This window comes from Heterocephalus glaber, unplaced genomic scaffold (assembly GCF_053883595.1).
Source record: "Heterocephalus glaber isolate CG9 unplaced genomic scaffold, H.glaber_assembly_v1.0 deba00001569, whole genome shotgun sequence".
Taxonomy (NCBI): Eukaryota; Metazoa; Chordata; class Mammalia; order Rodentia; family Bathyergidae; genus Heterocephalus; species Heterocephalus glaber.
The window spans coordinates 9,958,234-9,980,407 of NW_028258354.1; the positions used below are offsets into that span (position 1 = coordinate 9,958,234).

The 22,174-nt window shown below is 41.1% G+C and overlaps 1 protein-coding gene across 1 annotated transcript in view; it reads left to right on the forward strand.

The window, feature by feature from the left end:
- Nucleotides 1-10,009: 10,009 nt before the first annotated feature.
- The window catches only part of Rassf3 (Ras association domain family member 3), a 67,458-nt gene continuing 55,293 nt past the window's right edge, over nucleotides 10,010-22,174 (forward strand). Inside the window, exon 1 of the mRNA XM_021241425.2 lies at nucleotides 10,010-10,657. Within this exon, the coding sequence (XP_021097084.1) occupies nucleotides 10,547-10,657 (111 nt within the window). The 5' untranslated portion in view covers nucleotides 10,010-10,546. The remainder of the gene's footprint in view (nucleotides 10,658-22,174) is intronic.

Consider the following 22,174-nt stretch of genomic DNA (forward strand, 5'->3'; position numbering starts at 1 on the left):
TTTTTTTTTTTTTTTTGGTACCGGGGATCAAACTCGGGTCCTTGCACTTGCACAGCAGGCGGCGAAACCACTGAGCTAAATCCCCGGCCTAGAATCTTGATTATTATGTTCCTTGGTGTAAATTTTTTTTTTTATTAAGACTAGATGGAGTTCTGTATGCCTCATTTAACTGTATGTGAAATTCTTTTTCCTTGCTTCAAAGTTTTCTGCCATTACCTCTGTGGACAGTTTTTTTTAATGTCATTTGTGCTATCTCCTGCTTTTTCATTGACTCTGATCAACCTTTTTTTTTTTTTGTACCGGGGATCGAACTTGGGTCCTTGCACTTGTGCAGCAGGCGGTGAAACCACTGAGCTAAATCCCCAGCCCTACTCTGATCAATCTTATGTTATTCTTCTTTGCATCATCTAGCAATTATTGGATTGATTTTTCCTGGTCCCTTGTTATTTTTAAGAGATCTTTCTTTTCATGATCATTAACTGCAATCTTGTCTTCTACCTCTAATATTCTGTCCTCACATTGCCTCATTTGCTGCCTGGATATCTGTTTGAATCTGTGTCATGGATTCCATTTCTTTCCTATGTTGGGCATTCATGGTTTCCATCATTTTTCTAAGCTCCTTTATGGTTTTTTTTTTGTACCAGGGATTTGTGTGTGTGTGTGTGTGTGTGTGTGTGTGTGTGTGTGTGTGTGTGTGTGTGCGCCAGGCAGGGGCAGCGCCTCTATTTTTATCTGTATTGGCTGTAGAGTGACTAATCCTGTCTTTCACTGGTCACCATCTCTATGGTCACCTGAGAAAGTACTTTTGATTTGATTTTTCTAGAGCCTCATTTACTTTGTTACTTCCACTGTTACCACTTTCGAGCATCCAGGTGGGTAGGTTTCAAATTGTTCCATCTCATTGCCCCTGGGTTTGCCTTTGGTGATCTGGAAGTTTGGGGGTGCATCTTGCTGAAATGTTTTCTCATTTTCTATTTTTTTGTTTAATTCCTTTGTCAGTCCTTGTAAATTTTGTATGATAAGTAGCTTTATTGCTAGTATTTAGAACCCTTAGGAAATGACTACTTCTCAGAGATCTCTTCCAGGTGTAGCTAGCTGGCTTTTGGATTTGAGTACCCATCTCTTCAATTTATTGGGGATGAGAAGTTGCCACCTATTTGGCCTAATCCCTGGTTCTTTGGCACTGGCCTATAGTATTGTTTATGACCCTTAGGCAATCTCAGTCTTGGCATACCAGAAAGAACAACTGATTAGAACAATTATGTCCTCTTGGCTAACGTAGTACAATCCCCAATAAGAACAGCATCAAATACAACCTAGAAAATGACAAACTGTGGTAACTATTGATTTGTCACCTTTAATCCTATGAACTAGATTTGTGGTTATATAACAATATCTAAATCAAACCAGAAAATTGTATACAATATCTATGCCCTCAGTCGGGCAATTTTACCTTCAGAGGAGAAAATTTAAAAGGAGTTAGGATGAAGAAATAGAGAAATAGAAGAAGAGGAAGAGATTAGAAACTAGGCTGGAGGACAAAGGAAGGTTACACAAACTTTGAGGAACTGATAAAGAAGACAGGAGCTAAAAAGAGAAGGAAGAAATAAAAATTGAAACAGAACAGAACAATGATAGAAACTAGAAATAATATTCACATTATATAAAAATAAGAACAAACAATCAAGAAAAAAGAAAGGGGAAAAAATAAGAAAAAAAAGTCCACTTTAAAGCGTGTCTCTGCTGTTCCTGGTAAACAAATTGGCCACATAGAGCCCAGATCTGTGCTGATTAATCCCAATAATTCAGCTATAGATTTACAGCGGGTTAGTGGACAATCCCAGCAAGCCTGCACCTTTAGTTCTGAAGCTCAGGCTGGTTTCTAGGGTTTTTTTTTTGTTTTTTTGGTACCAGGGATTGAACTTGGGTCCTTGAGCTTGCACAGCAGGTGGTGAAACCACTGAGCTAAATCCCCGGCCCTCAGGCTGGTTTCTGGCTGTGAGGCTGGAACCTAATTTGTTTAGTCTGTGACATTCTGTGTGTCACCTGCTGGCTTGAACTCAGCTTCTCGACCTCCTGCCAACTTGAACTTGGTTCCATCACTCTGATGGAGCCAGCCTGCAGCTGCTCTAAATTCTGAGCTCAGTAGGCCCCTCTCCAAGATGGCTACTGGCCAGTCACCCTCTCCAGGGGGCCGTCTGAACCCGAGTAACTCACTAGCCACTGCAGTCTGCTGCACCTACTGTTCTGTTCCACTGGTGTGTTTGTGGAGGCCTCTGGGGTTGCCAGTAGTCACTGTGCAACTGTAGGTTTGAGCCACTCTTCCCACATGGTGAGGGGTCAGGGAGAAAGTGGTACCTGCCACTTCCTTCTTCTTTGGTGAAGTCTAAATCCCCAGTCTGCTTCACTATTATGATTTAAGTTTTCAGAAGTTTCAGGTCTGAGACCCCCCCTACTCTTATTCCATAATCTATTGGTGAAGTTCCTGATGCCATTAAAATATAATGGTTTTTTAAAATTGCAATTATCAGGGCTGGGGATTTAGCTCAGCAGCATCGCGCCTGCCTTGCAAATGCAAGGGCCTGAGTTCAATCCCCTGTACCAAAAAAAAAAAAATCCAATTATCTTCACTTTAGCTTCTAAAGTATAAATACTATAAAATTAAGAAATATTCCAGGCATACAATGAATTTAGACAAATTTTAAAAATTAGTGTTTCCAATGCCCAGATAAAATACACATTAACATTTTGTCCTATTTGCTTCAGCTTTTTCTTCTTTAAAGAAATAAATGCTAAATAAAGATTGCTCCCCATTCTTTCCTTCACCCTCCCACATTTGGGATATGGCCCTTCCACCCCCAGAGGCCTCTCTCGTACTAAGCATATTCTCTGTCACTGAGCTATGCTCTCAGCCCCCCCTTGTTTCTTTGTCTTTTAAAGGAGACCAATAATTATCACTTGATAAGAATTAATTCTTGTGTCAAGAGCTTTGATGGTCTGAAACAAAAGATAACATGACAAAGTATTATAGTGATCAAGGATTTTTTTCATCAGATATATGTTTTCCCTTGGCCAGTTCTTGCAACAGTAATGAGGAAATGCAGAAGCCCATGATGAAATCTACTGAGACATAGACACCAAATTATGAGGTTCGCTTTACAGTACTCACACCAGGGAGTGTCCCTTGCATGAAATATTTCAGCTTATTCTAGTAGGTCCAAGGTATGTTAGATTGGCAGACTAGCAATGGGAATGATCATTTGTTTTCCTCCTTCATCTTCTATAAACCTGGGTGACTTTAACTATCAAACACACTGTACTTCAGTTATTATATTGTTTAGTTTTCTCATTGTCATGAACAACATAGGGGTTTCTAGGGTGACAGGCAAAGCCATAGGAACTGACCAAACAGGAGACACTGATTCTATCAGTGCTGATACCTGAGTGCCTATCTTCTATCAGCTCTGAAGTAACCAACTTGCATTACTTTTGAATTTTAGTGGCATAGAATTTTTCTTTTTTTTGCCCTCCCTCCCTCCCTTCTTTCCTTCTTTCTTTTCTTCTTTTGTACAGTACTAGGGATTGAACCCAGGCCCTTTCACTTGCAAAGAAAGAACTATGTCCCTTGAGACGGGGTCTTGCTGTATTGCCTAGGCTGGTCTCAAAGTTGTGATCCTCAGCTTCCATAGTAGCTGGGATTGTAGGTGTTTGCCACTAGTCCCTACTTGTCATAGAATTTTTGAGAGAAATCTTAGCACACACTTTTTTTCTTTATTTATTCTTTATTTTGATATGGAGCCTTACTTTAAAGCCCAGTTAGACTTCAAACTCCTGGGATACTGCTTTACCTCTTGGGTAGCGAGGACTCAAGGCTTGTGTCACTAGGCCTAGCTGAGAAGATTATTGTCTCACAGAACAAGAAGTCCTCATAAGGATCCCTTTGAAGTTGGTTAATTCAAAGACCCCTTCAAAGGTTCCTTGAATTGTTCTGCTCTGCCATCTTTAGGGTGCCAGTTTTGACTGAGTGTGGCTGTAGAATGCCCAGGGTCCATGAGCAGGCAGGCAAACTCTACTGCAAGAAGAGGTTATTTTATTGTTTTTGTTTTTTGGTAATGGGATTGAATCCAGGACCTTTATACTGAGCTACATTCCCAGCCCCCCCCCACACACACCTCTTGCCCAGGCTTGGCTGGAACTTGCAGTCATCCTGTGTCTCCCAGAGTGCTGGGATTTTAGGTGTGTGCCAACATGCCTGGCTAAGAGTTGGGTTTGGGGATGTCTTTTTTCAAGATGAGGGAACTTTTCTCAAACATCACTACGAAGTATTTCCCTGCTGGATCTGCAAGAACTGCCAAAGCCTAAAGTAATCTGTGGTAGAGGAATTGACCACTGCAACTAACTGAACATCTGGCCTTACTAGGAGCTGGGATTGGACCTCTTGCCAAGGAGAGGATTCTGGAACTAAAGTCTTTATTTAGTTAACAAGGAAGAAATGGTTAATAGATGTTGAGTATGCACTAATATCTAATATTGGAGTAAGAAAAACTAATATCTGCTTGGCCTATTCTATGCCAATGTCTTTACATGATTTCTCTCACTTTATTCTTACAATAAACCAGAGAGTAAAATGGGAATGCTGTTATTCCCATTTTACTGATGATGAATCTGAGTCACAGTGGAGCTAATTGAATTTTTAAAGGTCACACAAGGGGCCAGGGATTTAGCTCAGTAGTTCCGGCGCCTGCCTTGCAAGGGCAAAGTCCTGAGTTCGATCTCCGGTACCAAAAAAAAAGGTCACACAAGAATCTGGATATGGAGGCTTACACCTGTAATCCCAGCACCCTGGGAGGCTCAGGCTAGAGGACCTCAAGTTCAAGCCCAGTCTCAAAAAAAAAAAAAAATCCCAGGGGGATGTAGCTCAGTGAAGACTCCGGGTTCAGGCCCCAGTATGAGGGGGGACATGCAGGTCACACAGAGTGACAGTGTTATGATTTACATGTAGAGCTGCCTGACCCACAAGGCCAGGCTTTTGCTTTGTTGTCCAGGTGTCAAGGTAATAGTTATCTGTGAATGTGACCTTCATGCTAAATCTCCCCATTAATTTCTCTTAACTCTTATCACACTAACAAAATTATCTATGATTTCAGTTACACAAATGTGATCATATTACTGTATAATGCAGTTTCATGACTTGTTTATGTAATATTTGCCAATCTCATGAGTGAAAAATGATTGTTTTATTTGCTTGAGTTTTCATAAGACTTAACAGTTTATTATCTACTCAGCAACCAAACAGTTCCTTTAAAAAGGTGAGCCAGCCAGGCATGGTGCACACGCCTGTAATCCTAGTACTGGGAAGGCTGAGATAGGAGGATGGCTGCAAGTTTGAGGTCAGCCTGAGCTACATAGTGAGTTCAAGGTCAGCCTGAACTGCACACCAAGACCCCCGTCTCAAAAAATGAAACAAACAAACAAACATAAAAAGATGAGTCAGAATTGAGAATGTAGCTCAGTCAGTGGTAGAGTGCTTGCCTAGAATGTGTGACTCCCTTCCAGCCCCAGCATGGGGGTGGGGTGTTGAGTCAGATATTGTCATTCCTCTGCTCAAAATGTGCTGTAATTTCTCCTCTCAGAGTAAAAATCAAAATGAAGGTCTATACTATTCCATTCAAGGCATTATGGGATTAGTAACTTCTTTGTCCCTATGCCCAATTGGGAAATACTGCAACTCTTCTTTGAAAATCCCAAGCACACTCCTGCCTCAGGACCTTTACACTTGCTGTTTTCTTTGCCTGAAATGCATTTCTTATAAAAATCTGTATGTCCCCCTCCTTCACCTCCTACTCATTTTTGCCCAAAGGAGACCTCAGTGAGACTGTCAATTTAAAACATTTTTTTGTATTTTTTGTTTTGAGACAGGGTCTCGCTATGCAGTTTAGGCTGGCCTCAAACTCATGGCAATCCTTCTGCCTTGGTCTCTTGAGTGCTGGGATTACAGGCATGTGCCACCACGCCTGGCTTATATAAAACATTCTTTATCTTTTTAATGATTTATTTGAGTATTTATTACCTCCTAACTTACTATATAATTCTCTTATTCTTGGCCTGTCTCCTTCCAACCCCTACTAAAATATAAGAATTTTTGTCTGTCTGTAATGTATCTTTGTGCTGAGATCAGTGTCTGGCAGATAATATATGCTCAATAAATATTTGTTGACTGCATAAATATTTTAGTATATAGATGATTAGCCAGGTATAATGGAGCATACCTGTAATCTCAGCTACTTAACAGGCTGTGGTAGGAGAATTACAAGTGTCAGGCCAACCTAGGCAACTTATAGAGACTGTATTTGAAATAAAAAGTAAAAAGAGACAGGGATGTAATTTGGTGATGGGGCACTTGCCTAGCATGTATGAGGCTCTGGGTTCCATTCCCAGTCCCACTAAAATATGTGTATATACATACATATTCCTATGTTTTATATACATATATACATACTATGTATATAAATGACTGATGAGCTAATATTTTTCTTTTCTTTTTTGAGACAGGATCTTGGTATGTTGCCCAGGCCAGTTTCAAATTTGTGATTCTCACTTTAGCCTTCCAAGTACCTGGGATTATAGGTGTGTGATCTGCCATGAGGCTATATATTTTTCCTTTATGAACTACTTATCCTTTTCCTATTTTTCTCTCAAATATTTTCAATATTTTTATTGATTTACATGAGATCTTTATATTTTAATTATCAGCCTTGTGCCAATAAAGTTACAAATATTTCCCTCAGTTCTTTCCTTATCTTTTAGGCCTGTACATTGTATGTATGCTAAAAATATTTACGTTTTTACATAGTAAAATCCAGAAAGCTTTTCCTTTGTGGTGTTATGGTACCTTTATTAGGACAAGTTGACAGAAGAAAATTTTTACTTTTAGATATATTTAGTCAAATGGTAAACTGTGTTTCAAATGTTTTTCTGTATTTATTATATTTTTGTTTTTATTATTTGTGGACTTGGATATGTAGTAGAGAATCTGAACATAATTTAAACTTTTTTTTTTTTTTTTGGTACCAGGGATGGAACTTGGGTCCTTGCACTTTTAAGGCAGGCAGCAGAACCACTGAGCTAAATCCCCAGCCCTTAACCTTTTTGATGGATAATCACATTTATAGAATTTTTTTCATGATGGCCTATCTGGTGAACAAGGATTGAAACTTTTGTCTGGGGAGACAGCTCAGTGGTAGAGCTCTTGTATAACATGAGCGAGTCTTGGTTCAATCCTCAGCAATGCAATTAAGAACAATTTTAATAAAGCCTCCTCTTTTACATTAATATAAAGGAAATGATTTGATGTACAAGACAAAATAATAAAACATTTGTGTATGTTTATAATATCTGAATATATTTACCATGTTTTAAATACATTCCCTGTTTAACATAAGAATAAAAGATGACTAGGCTAGAAATTTAAATCAATAGGCTCTTGTATCACTGGAAAATTTATAGTGACAGAGTCCATTTAGAAATTCAATTCTCTGACAACAAATCCTTTCAAAAGTGAACTTGACTACATGTATTTATTCCACACCTTCCCTGAATTTTAAATGTTAAAAATATCCAGTTGTTTAGAATGGTATTTTGAATTTTTACAAACACTAATTTCATGAGCCAAAAATTTAAAACTCTTAATATTTTTATTCATAATGCTATAAGAAAAATATGAACTATGATTATTATGCTGTTTTTAGAAAACAGATGCCAATTCTTTTTTTTTGAGACAGGGTTTAACTATGTTGTTAGGCTGGCCTTGAACCCACTATGTAGCCAAGGCTGCCCTTGAATTCCCTGTGATCTTCCTGCTTCAGCCTCCCAAATTCTGGGATTACAGGGATGTGCCACCACCTCCAGCTCCTAGAACGCCAATTCTTTTTCCCATTTATTTTTTTGTTGTTGTTGTTGCATAAAAGCAGTATTTCTTCATTTTAAAATCATCCCACACACCGACCCCTCATCCTTTTCAGGATTGAACCTAGGGCCTGCGCATACATTCAGGTGTTTTACTATCGAGCTACAGCCCCAGCCCCCAGTTTTTGTTATAATTGATTCTGATGGTGTGTTGATAAATACAAAAAATTAGCCCACTGTGGTAGTGCATGCCTGTGGTCTTAGCATTTTGGGACGCTGAGGTAAGAGAATCACAAGTTCAAGACCAGCATGGGCAATTTAGTGACTAAGACCCTGTCTCAAAATAGAAAAATAGGGCTGGGGATACAGGTCTATGAAAGGCCCTGGGTCCAATCTCCAGGGTTCAATCAGCCACCATTTTTTTAAAAATTCAATTCTTTTGGAATTTAAAAATAACCTGAAAAAATCATTTTGAGATTGGTGTGGTGACACAAATTTGTAATCCCAACACACTAGAGATGGAGGTAGACCATCCTGGGCTACACAGCAAGACCTTGTCTCACAACAAAAATAAAACAAAAAATTTTTTATGGTGCGGTGTGGATCATAAATATTTTAAGTGTATTTTTCCTTTTAATATTTTTTCCTGAAAGTACTCAGAGACTTAAAATAATTTGTTCTGGGTGAGATTATTTCCCCTTTCTTTTTTATCTACATTAAAACACATTTACTCAGATTCTTTAACCTATATGTTACTCTTAAATTGGAGTACTTGATAAGGTTTGTATTAATGCAGTTTGGTAACATTTGAGTAATGAAATAATAGAATTCAAATAAGAAAAATCTTTCATAAAGTAAGTAAATCGTACTCTTCCCTTACATTAGGTTACCTGCATGGCACACACAGGGACAGTCAGGTTCCTGGTTTGTAATCATTCAGCACCTGTGTCTGGAAGAAGCCTTTGATGCAGGCCTTATAAAGTGGGTTGTTATTTCGGTGGTCGTGAATCATTTGGAGTAATAGAGTATTTTGTAAGGGGTTTGTGTGCGTAAGCCTGATGGAAGGCAGGGAGGTCTGAAAGCCTCCTTTCAGCCTGAGAGTAAAATTTCTCCTTCTATCTCTGGTCCAGTTGACCACGCACCAGGTGGAGAACCCAAAAGAACTACAGCAAAAGCTACAGCGAAGACTTTAGCAACAGCAGAAAGCAAAACAGAGAGCAGCAGCCTGCAGCTTATCTTCCTCTCTCTGCCTCAGATGCTTTCTAGATGTAAAGCTGGCATAAAATAGCACTAAAACCTTACAGAGTTGTGTTGAGGATAAGGGGGACATCACGCAAGAAAGTTTAAGTATAACGCGTGAAACCCTCCTCTCTTTTAACACATTTCTTTCCCTATTAATGAAACACCTGCTGAAACCTGCATACTATAGTAGTCCACGCCAAAGCTTCAAAACAGTCCTTCAGTCAAGATCTCAGCAAAGAAATTACTAGGATTTAAATCAATCCACTAACATCAAGGTGCAGAAGACTGGTTCTCTCAGGTGTCTTGAAGGGGAAATTCGCATTTTAAAAGAGGCTTAGCTCACTGGAAGGATTTTAAGAAAAATGTACTTTTTTGTTCGCCAATGCACAGAATTCCGATTTCCTTACCTTCACCATTTAACCTCTGCCTCGTAAGTGACCACAATGTAAGGCTGGCTGTGTGACATTTTGTTTTTTAAAGCAAAACATTTATTGGTACATTTCAGATATACATACGATAACATTCATCATAGAGAATTTGTACCTGTACGTGATATATCTTGCCGCTTCTTTTTTTCCCATTCCCCTCCCCTCCCTTCGACCCTGGAAGGGGACATTTACAAAACAATCGTGATTAGTAAGTACTTGATTGTCCTCTAACTATGGAACTAGTTCAGGCTGCACCAAAAGTCTTCTAAGGTCACAACGGCCTCGGCCCTTGTCCTTTGAAGGAGCGTTAGCTAGAGTGAGGGCGAAGGTAAACCCGAAGCTCCAATGAACGACCAGAAAGGATGTTTTCATTCGAATAAACTCCACCCAGAAGCTATGGCCTCACTCCTCTGCTAACTTTCAAGCTCCAGGAGGGGGCCGTGGCGGCCTCGGGGCGCTGGCTGGGCTAAGGATCCCGCAGACCGGGGGGACCTCACTGCTAGCCCTCGAACGGGAGCGGAAAAACTTCTCTGCTCCGTTCTCGCCCTCGCCAAAACTCCAGCTGGCAAGGTGGGGGTGAGGGCGGGCGGACTGCTCGGAGAGGAATTTGCAATTTCCGGGTCGTGGGGAAAGCGACCCCAACCCAGCTCCACTCCCTTGGACGCAGCCCGAGAGCCGGGTTCCCGTGGGGCAAAGCAGCTCCCCGCCGCGCCCAGCCGGGAGGTGTGGCTGGGCCCGGCCACCTGCGGCTGCGGGAGCTGCGGGCCACGCGGGCGGGGGCGTGGCCGGGCCGGGGGCGTGGCGCGGCCGGCGGGGCTGGCGACTGGAGAGGCTAAGACTGCGGAGTGAGCGGCGGCCGCAGCTGTAGCCAGGCTGCCCGCCGGGGCTGGGGCGCGCACCGGGGACCCCGCGGGGCGGACGGGCGGGCGCTGGGTCCCCTGCCTGGCCGCCTGCGCGCCGGGACCAGCAGTATGAGCAGCGGCTACAGCAGCCTGGAGGAGGACGCCGAGGACTTCTTCTTCACCGCCAGGACCTCCTTCTTCAGGAGGGCGCCCCAGGGCAAGTCCCGCGCCGGCCAGCAAGTGAGTGGCGCTCGGGCCCGGGCTCCACGTGTCTTCGCCCGGCGTGCCGGGGATGCTCGCCGGGACGGAGGAGGGGGCCAAGGAGTTGCTTCTGTCGCTCTGGGTCCCGGGAATGTGCCCGGAGCCCCTGCCTGTGGGCGAGGGCGCCGGGAGGAAGGGTGGGGAGGCCGCCGCGGGCTGCTGCCTTCCGCACCAGATGGCCTGTGCGCCTCCGCCTGGGGCCAAGCAGCTCCGAACCAGGCGTCGGCCCCCGCCCGTCCTCCTTGAGAGTCTGCTCTGTGGTTTGTGGCCTCCGAGTGCTCGGGGACCGACCCAGTGGTGGCCTCGGGGCGCGCGGTGGGGGAGGGGCCAGGGCCCCTTGGGCTAGGTGGTGGTAGGCGCTCACTGAACAGGCTCTGCGTTTTCTGTAAAGTTAAGTTTACGGGTGCTCGCAGGTTTTGCAGACAAGCTCCGGTGCTGGGTAAAAACTAGCCGGCGAGAGCTGGGCTTTAGGCCGGATTCTTCCTTTTTTGGAGGAAGCATGCCGTGGGAAGCATGAGTTGGGAGATGAGAAGGGAACTTGTGCCAGTTTTGCACGGTCGTGACCGTGGTGTTTTTGTTTTGTTTTGTTTTGTTTTTAAACGGAGGACTTCCAGACGGGGCACTTGGGCTGGACTGGAGGCTGGCGCTTGAACCCGCGGCCTGCTGGCCCCGGAAACCACACCAGGGCGCCCGGCCAGCAGGCCGCGCTCACATCAGATCAGAGAAGGCTGTACTGTAATAGACTTACAGCTTTTAAAAAATAACAGGCGCGCACCAGACGTTTCTATCACACAGTCCTCGAGACTAGAAGCAAGAGAAGTAGTCTAGTAGCAGGACGGTGTGAGGTTGGGTTTTTCCGGTGGCGGGAAAGGAATCTGACCAGGGTGTCCTTGCCAGACCTTTTAAGTTTTACTGAACCACTTTCTGAGGTCAAGTTTCTTTCTAAGATTCGAAAGTTGTAGTCTTTTCAGCCTTAGTTCCCAACCAGAAGGGGAAGATGCGATGGCAATAGTGAAGTCAAGGGCCGTTAATCTGCAACGACTTTTAGTCTAAGTGAAGCGCGGAGTAGTAGGTGTCCCGGCTCTATTGTTTCTCAGGCTAAAGTATGATTTCTTATTTTCAGTAGAGAGCGTGCTAAGGGGCACCAGTTTGGAAAACACCCCCCGCCCCTTTAAGGAAAAATGGCTTGTCCTTGTGTTTTCTTACCCTCCTTTTTCTCTTTCTTGGTCTCTTCTTTTTTCCTTCACTTCGTATTTTCTGCTTCCACTTATGTTGCTGTTGACATTTGACACGTGGAAGCAAGCATGTGCTAGTTTGAAGTCCAGTCCAGAGGATGGTCTTAATCTGCAAAAAACTTTCGAGTTCTTAGATTCTGCCGCCATGACATTCTCCTTCACAAGGGCTGGAATATCTAGGTTGGAATTGTATGAGGACCCTTTAGTGTTTTAAAAAGTAAAGACATTTTTTTTCAAGATTTATGTACATATAGTGGTTCTATGTTACTCATATGCAGTAGTTTGGTGTAATATTCCTCTAGCATGTGTATTTGTAATATTCATACAATATATATTACATGAGTTTTATATATATGGCATTTAGAATGAGAAAACATTAATACAGTATGTCTTTTGAAGGATTGTGCCGAAAATCAGGACAATAAGTTCTAGTTTCTGGCTTAAAAAGTTTAATATGGATACCCTGAAGCCCTTTTGCCTGTATATTTCCCATTCTGGCATAACACATGCAAGGTACTGAGTTATAAGTGTTATTTGCTGGGTAGAAAAAGTGTTCTAAATTCTGAATTTTAATGGGCATTGGTTTATTTAAAGAATTGACTCTTTTTTAAGTTCCTGATAAGATTTGTGAATAATGAGGTAAAACTTATACAACAAACGTTTTTGTAGACCATTTGTTTTATGTAAGGTTAAGTAAGTCTTCATTTGATTATGCTTATAAGAATAACACTGGCACTTCTGACATACTGTAGCAGTAAAAGTTCTTTTCTCTAGAAAGGTGGAGAGATGTTGCCCTAGGATCAATCATTCTCTGTTTTGTTTTGTTTTGTTTTGTTTTGGTACCGGGATCGAACTGGGGTCTTTGCGCTTGCGAAGCAGGCAGCGAAACCGCTGAACTAAATCCCCAGCCCTTTTAGGATCAATTATTGATAACAGTGTTTTTTCTTTTCCTTTCTTCTTTTTGATGTTGTACCACCTGGTGGAAAGGTAAGAAAATGAGGTTTATAGAATTCCTGAAAATATTCTGAGAAAGCAAGATGTTTGTGGTGAATGCTGGATGAAGAGGAAGCTGGGTGGAGGGATGAGAAATTTTTTTCTTTTTCCAGGCAAGGATGTATAATCCAGTAATAACAAAAACCTTAAGACAAAGAAAATGTTATCATTTTCTTTATTATTTTATCTTGGACCCCTCCCCGCTTTGTGCTGGGGATCCACCCAAGGCCTTGCTCATACTAGGAAAGTGACCTAGTACTCAGCTACGTTCTCAGCCTTCTTGTTCTTGTGCTGTTTTGGTTTTTTGAGACAGGATCTCACTATGTAGTTCAGGCTGGCTTCCAACTTACTATGTAGCCTGGAATGGCCTCAAACTCACTGTGATCCTCCTGCCTCAGCCTCCCAAGTGCTGGATCACAGATGTGTGCCACCACGCCTGGCTTCTTGTTCTTTTTTTTTTTGATGGGGGGGGGCTTGGTTTTTTATTTTTACTTTTTTGAGACAAGGTCTCACTTTGTAGTTCAGGCTGGCCTTGAACTCACTATGTTGCTTGCCCAGGCTGGCTTTGAAGTCAAGGAGATCCTCCAGGCTCAGCCTCCCCAGTGCAGGGATTACAGGTGTTCCCCACAACACCCAACCCCTGTTCTCTCTTTTTTTTTGTTTTTTTGTTTTGGTACCGGGGATCAAACTTGGGTCCTTGTGCTTGTGCAGCAGGCAGCGAAACCACTGAGCTAAATCCCTGGCCCCAACCCGTTCTCTTTAGAAAAAAAAAAGGGAGGAAGAGGTAGTGACACGGCGCATAATAGTCACTCAGTGAATATTAGTTGAATGAATGAACAGTTTCCTGACTTGATAGTAATTGTATCGTTAACATTTTCAAATATACTGTCTCAAAATTGTCCCAAGAACCCTCTGAAACATTAATCTAATGAAAGATGAAATATTGTGAAATAATTTCTAATTGCCCACACTTAGCAGGAAGGTTCAGACTTGGGTTTTTTTTTACTTAAATTACATTTTCCTTTTTTATTATTTCTCAGCATAAAAATAATTTTAAAATTTCATTTTCCTTTGCAAATAAGGGTATCTGTAAATTAGGGGTTTCTTAAAATTTTTACTCTCACATATTGTCATTATAGTGCATCATTTGTTTGTGGATCAAATATTTCAAAGGATCCACCTAATTGTAGTTTTAAGCAGACCAACAGTATCAGCAGTTCTGCAATTGGAGTTTTTTCGTTGATACTGGGTGTGTAGTTCAGGCTGGCCTTGAATTCACTATGTAACCCAGGGTGGCCTTGATCTCAGCAGTGATCCTCTTGCCTCAGCCTCCTGGGTGCTAGGATTACAGGCAGATAACTTGCATGTATCACCACACCTGGCTTTGAATTTGTAATTTATCTTTTCTGATTTCCTAGCAAAATCAAACTACCTATAAATACAGGACACATTCAGATTTCCAAAGATAGAATGACCTGAAACTATTCATGTAATTAGTTACAGCTTTCTTTACACTGGTTTCTTTTCTTCCTGAGCCTTTGGTAGTTAACAGAAATGAAGGAGTGAGACATTATTTTTGCTTTAGAAGTAGATTAGTTGAGACATCTCAAGAAACTTGAAATTGTCTTCTGAAACACCCACACTTTAAAAAAATCTTATACTGAAGACCGGCACGGTGGTATGCCCCTTTAATCCCAGCACTTTGGGAGGCTGAGGCAGGAGGATTGCAAGTTCAAGCCTAGCCTTGGCAGTTTACTTACTTAGGGAGACATTGTTTCAAAATAAAAAAATAAAAAAAAAAGACTGGGGCTTTAGCTTAGTGCAAAGGTCTTGGGTTCAATGCCCAATACAGTAAACTAAAAAAAAAAAAAAGGAATTTTAAAGTATAGCATCCCTTTGATATGCCACATAGCAAGCCTCAGTTTTGCCCTTTGGGTTTTCTCCTTGTCAGTAGTTTTGTGACTCTTTATTTGGTTATTGCTAGAGTCAGCAGTAATGAGTGGCACTCTTGCTGTGTCCGCAGAAGCTTTGGAGGTAGCTCACAGGGGTTTAGCACAGCAGTTCACAGCATTGGAGGTATTTGGTCGATGCTCACTTTTTTCTTTTTTTTTTTTTTGTGGTACCAGGGATCGAACTCGGGTCCTTGCGCTTGCGCAGCAGGCGTCAAAAACACTGAGCTAAATCCCCAGCCCTCGATGCTAACTTTTAATCCCTGTGCAACTGAATGTGGTTATAAGCTTCCCCACCAGCCATTTTGCCTGGTGTAGAGTCCACATGTCTGAGACTCTGTTTTCACACGGTTTTATCAGTGAGAACTTTGTGGGGGTTTTTTTGGTACCAGGGATCAAAGAGAATTTTATGTTTGTATGAGCAGGACTCATGAGCAATACCTCTTTACTCCATTTCTTCTTCTGACTAACTTTCATGATTTGGAATTATTTGGAAAGCAGTGACAAAACATTTATGAAAAGAAAGGCTAAAAATATCCCATAATGTGGTTATTCTTTTTAGACTTCCTTTGGCAGTTAGTGCCTGTCATACTTTGAACATTCTTTTTCTAGGAGGAAAAAAAGCAAGGCTGACCCAGTGCTTCCTAGTGTGGCCTGATCCCCAGCCAGAGCCTCAGTCCCACATCCCCCACTTCTTTACCATAAGTAGCTGCCCTTTTTTTTTTTTTTTTTCTGGTACAGGAGATTGAACTCAGGTCATTGCACTTACGAGGCAGGTGGCAGCACAAGTAGCTGCCTTTTGATGAAGGCTCTTTTGAGGCTTGCTTTTGATTCTTATTTTGACCCAACACCATTAGCTCTTGATAAGGGTCCCTCTTCAGAGGGAATGGTGAAAAGACGGAGTAGAGTGTGTTGTAGATGCCTGCCAAGAAGCTTCTCACCTGCGAGGGGTCATGGCTGCTATAGCCTGTTGGGCCCTTGTCTCATGAAAGGTTGTATACATTGCCTAGTAGCAAGTTTTTGTTCTCATAGCTAAGCAGGCATTGTCTATATCACAAGACTCAGCTGATTGCTCACCCCTTATGATAACCGTAATTTACTTATTTATTTTTGAGACAGGGTCTCAGTATATTGCCCTGAGTGGCATTGGACTCCACGGCTCAAGGTATATCCTCCTACCTCATCCTCTCCAGTAGCTGGGACTAGATTTGCACACCACCATCCCTGGCTTGTAGTGGCTTTTAAATAGTAGCATATAGCTGGAACTCTGTTAGTTTTTTCTCAGTTCCTTTCAGAATCTAAGTTATTCCCCATGCCAGAATCTTGACCAGGAGTTGCTTCCTTTGATTCTTCGTGTGTCAACTTAAATGTCACCTTCTCAAAGAAGTCTTTCTGAACCACCCATCTAAAATCAGCACCCTCCCCTCTTAAATTCCTCTTTCCCTTTGAAGCAAAAATTGTATTTGTTACTGTGTTTTGTTGAATGGAGGCAGAAACTAGAATGTTTACCTAGCATATGAAATAGAGGCCAGGTTTGAGTGAATGAAAGCCTGCTCATTTTGGATGGATGTCCCAGTAGTTGGTACTGTTAGTGTTCTGTTATATACAACTGTGCATAATCCTCCCTACCCTCTCTCCAAACTAGATCATAGACTGCCACAGTATTTTACAGGTGGTAGTTCTTGAGATTGGATTGTAATTACTAGTTAGAAATAACTGTTTCTGTGTGTTACCCTTGTTTGCTTTTTTTGCGTTTTTTTGTTTTGTTTTGTTTGAGACAAGGTCTTGCCATGTAGCTCAGGCTGGTCTTGAGCTCACTGTGTAGCCTAGGCTGGCCTCAAACTCGTGATGTCCTCCTGCCTCAGCCTCCCAAAGTGCTGGGATTACAGGCATGTGCAACCATGCCCGGCTCATGTTAGCCTTGGTTTTTGTTTTTTTGTTTTTTTGTTTTGGTACCGGGGATCAAACTTGGGTACTTGTGCTTGCAGGGCAGGCAGCAGAACCACTGAGCTAAATCCCCGGCCCATGTTAGCCTTGTTTTAAGAAAGCTCTTCATTCATTTAAACAATTTATTGAGTGCTTATTATGTGCCAGACTTCCTAGTCTTTGGGGGATAGAATGGTGAACAAAATGAAGTCACTAGTCTCATTTAGTAATATTATTTTAAAAAGCTTACTAAATATTTAGACCAAAGACCAAAGTATCTTTCTGATTTTTCTTTAAAATACTTGCTCCTTTAATGTATCTAAGAAACTCTGATCTTTCTTACAGTTTTCCAAGAACACACCTATTGTGTAAAGTGTGGTAGAGCTATACATCTATCAAAATGGAAATGTTGATATGGAAAGGTAGCTTTGTAAAATAGTATTTGATATTTCCTTATTGACCTTTGCTGAAGTGTACCAAAGGTCATTTATGATAGTGATTTACTAAATGGCTATCTTCTAACAGAAAGATAATTATCTTCAAGGGTAGAAAATGCATTAGTAACTCTAATCAGAGTTAGCCAAAATATCAGCCAAAATATTAAAAAAACTAAATCAGTTTTACTTTATTTTCCAGGTTTTTCTTTTTCTTTTTCTTTCAGTGGTATTGGGGATTGAACCTAGGGCCTCACGTATGCTAGACAAGCAGTTTACTACCTTCCGCATCTTGAGCCTTATTTTCCATGTTTTTGTATCCTCCCCTCCTTTCCTTCTCTTTCTTTTTCTGTTTTTTTTTTTTTTTAGATGGAGGTATTGTTAAATTGTCCTGGCTGGACTGAAACTCTCAATCCTCCTGTCTTAGGCTCCCAAGTGCTGGGATTACAGAACCACCACGCCCAGCTTAATGTAATTTAATTTAGGCACAAGATCTTGCTAAATTGCCAAGGCTGCCCTGGAACTTGTGATCTTTGTGCCTCAATCTCCTGAGTAGCTGGGCTTACAGAAGTGTAGGATTACACCTGCCCTTAGGAGTGACCATTCTAAAGTTGTTCAGTCTAATAGTCACTGGTCACATGTAGTTACTGAGCCCTTGAAATGTGGCAATGTGAGTTGCAATGTAAATATAAAGTACATACCAGATTTTGAAGACCTAACTATCAAAGAATGATGGTTTACAGGCCGGGGATTTAGCTTAGTAGTTCTGCCACCTGCCTCACAAGCTCAAGGACCCGAGTTCGATCCCTGGTACGCAATATATATATATATTTGTTTTACATGTTAAAATGACATTTGGGTTATATTGGCTTAAAATTAATTTTACCTACAGGGTAAATAAATAATTTAGTGATGTTGGGAATCAAACGCAGGGCCTTGCGCATGATAGGCAAGACTCTACCACTGAGCCCCTTCTCTACCTGTTACTTTTACTTTTTAGCATTTCTGTTGGAAACTTTAAAATTATACATGTAACTTGCATTATATTTCTTTTTTTTTTTTGGTACCAGGAATCAAACTCGGGTCCTTGAGCTTGCTAGGCAGGCGGCAAAACCACTGAGTTAAATCCCTGGCCCTGCATTATATTTCTATTGGACGGTGCTTTGGGCTGGAGCAGAATGGGTAACCCAGGCCAGAGCTTTGAATGTCCATCTGGGTGAGTGGATGGGGGTGCCGGGCGGGTGTGCTGGAGTGATTGTTCATTGTGAAGGGGAACTTGCCCTTCACCGTTGGGAAGAGTTTTCTTCTTGACCCATCTTAGGTCATGTATACCAGGATTTTGAGGTTGTGAAACTTTTGTGTGGGGAACTTCTATTTTTCACTTGTGAGCTAATGGGATAAAACTGTCCTAATTTAATTCTAATTTTTTTGAGGGGAGTACTGGGAATTGAACTCAGGGCCTTGAGCTTGCCAGGCAGGCACTGTGCCCCTGAACTACATCCCCGGCCCTTTTTTTAAAAAAAAATTTTTTTTTCTTAATGGCATTCTAAATGCAACTTTGCCTTTGGTTTATGGAGAGAATAAGGCCCATTATTTCATAGAGTATTAAAACAGCAAGCTTAATGTGCATTTTATGCACTGTAATTGCTATCCACTGCTACATGGGTCAGTCAGCTAAGAATAATTTACTAATTATATATTGTAGCATTCATTTCTTTTTCCAGATGCTAAACAAAGTGAGATAATTAGAACAGGAAAAGAATAAATTTGGGAATTGGAGACCAGAATTGGATTTTTAGATAGTGAATTTAACAGACTTGGAATGTAATCAGTGTTCTCTTGAAAATAATGAAGGTATGGTTGGTGGTGCACACCTCGAAGCTTAGCACTCAGGGAGGCTGAGATAGAAGGATTCCAAGTTTGAACCCAGGATGGGCAATTTAGCGACTTAGTGAGAGAGTCCCTGTTTCAAAATGAAAAGGGCTGGGGTGTTATGTCGCCTAATGAGAAGGCCCTGTGTTTAATCCTCAGTACAGAAAGAGAGAGAGGAAGGAAGGGAGGGAGGAAAGAAAGAAGGAAAAGAATTTAATGCAAATTGAGCTTGTGTGGATGTATGTATAAGACTGGTGAAGGTACATTTCTGAATTCATTTTCCAGGTGTTTACTGAATATTCACAATGCGCTAGATGAAGTGCTAGGGATTTGATAGTCAACTAAACAGATCAAAACCTACTCTCATGGGGCTTAAAAGTCTATGTAGATCATCTGAGTTTGCCTACTCCTATAAGTGAAATCTTACAGTCCTGGATTTGTCTTTTTATGACTGGGTTGTTTCACTTAGCATAATGACCTCAGGGATCTTGCATGTTGTAGCATGTGTCAGAATTTCCCTCCTTTTCAAGGTTGAATAATACTTCATGTATATATGATTGTTTATCCATTCATCCCGCAATGGACATGTGGATTGTATCCACTTTTGGTCCCTTGTGAATAATGCTACTGTGAACACAGGGGTACAGGTAACAGAGACCTTGCTTACAGTTCTGGATGCATATCCAGAAATGGTATTACTGGATACAATTTGGTAATTTTATTTTTCATTCTTTTATTCTAGTACTGGGGATTGAACTCAGGGCCTCATGAATGCTAGACAAGTGCTCTAACCCTGGGCAACATTTTAGCCCTTTTAATTTTTGACTTTGAGGTAGGATTTTACTAAGTTGCCCATGTTGGCCTCAAACTTGGTATATTCCAGCTTTAGCCTCCTGAGTCATTGGGTTACAGGTATGCTCCACTGTGTCCAGTTTATTTCTTTTTTTTGAAACAGGGTCTCACTGTGTAGTTCAGACTGGCCTTGAACTCACTATGTAGCCCAGGCTGGCACAGCGATCCTCCTGCTTCAGCCTCCCGAGTGCTGGGATTATAGACTTGCGCCACCAGAGGTCTTGCCCCTCTAATTTTTGGATGAATGTTGTAGTGACAAATTTGAAAACTGTTATTTAAACCTAGAATTATGAGATGTTACTACATAATTTCAGTTTTCATTTTGAGGTCTATGTTGTATTTTATTGAATAGGTATTATACTTCAAGCGGAAAATTTTAACACTGTCATGAACATTTTGAGCATAAAACTTTTACATTCTGTATTAGCTTTTTAGGTTGGATGTACAAAAATGGAATTTTACTGAGCATGAGGATACGACATTTTTATGTCTTTTTTTTTTTGGCAGCTTATACCTGCATTTTTAATCAGTTTCTTTGTATCCTTTGCTCAGTTGGATGTGGTCATTAAAATAAAAAATTTCTTTGATGAGCAAAGACAACTTATTGTTTGATTTTCATTCTTTCAATTAGCAGGGAATTTAATATTTCTCTGTACTGCTGAGTGGGTCTTCCTCTTTGTGTGAGCATTGTGCATGCATAGCTTTTGACCATTTGTTAGGTGGAAATCTTGACAGCATCATTCTGAGTTCTGTGTATATTTAGCTGGGTAGATGTTCCCCTTTTTTTGTGGTTGGCCGAATTTCAGGTTGTTTTTTACTTAGACATTGTACCAAAGGGACATTACATATTTTGCTATTTTGAAATACTTCAGAATGTTTCGGGCTGACATCACTGAAATAGTAAAGTACTCATTCCTCTTTTAGGTACCACACAAGAAAGGCATTGCTAAGAAGGCAGCACCAACAGAGGATGGGCAGTCAATAATGTGACTATTTCTAAGCCCCGTGAAAAGGGAGACCATAAGTTTTTGCTTTTCTTTGCATTTCAATAAATTTAGGTCTTGTTTTCCAACCACCCTTAAGATTTGGAGGAAACTAGGTTATCTCAGAGATAGAGGAGTTATTGGAAGAGAAATATGGCAGGACAGACTACTAAAAACCCTTTGCACCAAAGAGAATTTAGACTGTTTGCTTGTCATCTCATTGAAAAATTGCAGTTAGAAAGGAGTCTGGGATCGCTGTGTACTTAAAGGCTTGCTGTTACCATGTAGGAAATTATTGCTTAATTAATCTCTAACTATCTGAGTCCTGATTTGCTGTTTTAATTTCTCTTTTTTAAATGATTTTTTTAATCAAGTAAATGTTTTGAAAAGGCAAGAGTTATTTCTGGCTTTATGATAGTTTATGAACCCTTCTTAATCCAGTTCCTATTTTGCAACTCAAACAAGCTTACCCTTAAAACTCCCCACAGTGCTTGTTTAGGACTCTTTTTTGATTTTTTTTTTTTTCTTATCCTGTAATGAGAATTGAACCCAGGAAATCATGCATGCTAGGCAGATACTTTACCACTGAGCTACATCCCTAGTCTTTTTTTTTCCCAGTACCAGGGATCGAACTCAGGACCTTGTGCTTGGGGTACAGGCAAGGGGCCACTGAGCTAAATCCCTGGCCGCATCTCTAGTCCTTTTAAAATTTTGAGATAGGGTCTTGCTGAATTTTCCAGGATGGCCTCAAACTTTCTGTCCTCCTGCCTCAGCCTCCCTATGCCCAGCTCTTTTTATATTTTTCCAGCATGTGTATAGGCCTCAAATAGCAAAAAACCAGGTTTATAAAATTAGAAAACAACATAGATAATTAATAGGAGGAAAAGTACCAGTACCAAAATGAAGTTTAGCAGTCCATAGTGCTTTATAATTAGCAGAGCATCCCAGGAAAAGTAAAATTGATTTTATTGAATTTTAGTTTCAGTGGAACTTTGAGATGAGAAATTAACCAACAGAAGTTTTTTTGGCTCAGGCCCTAAGCAGATGCAGGTTTCATGGCGTTTGAGAGGTGAATTTAGGGATTCTTGAGTCCAGTGAGTAATTTTCCAGCTATGGTAAAATGTAAATATTATGTAGATGGTTAAAGAAACAAAAATATTACTTTTGTGCGTTTCAGGTCTGTTTGTTTAAAGACTGTCCATTGCTTTTTTCTTTTCCTGCCAGTGTTCTGTAAGGGGGAAGTACTGCTTTT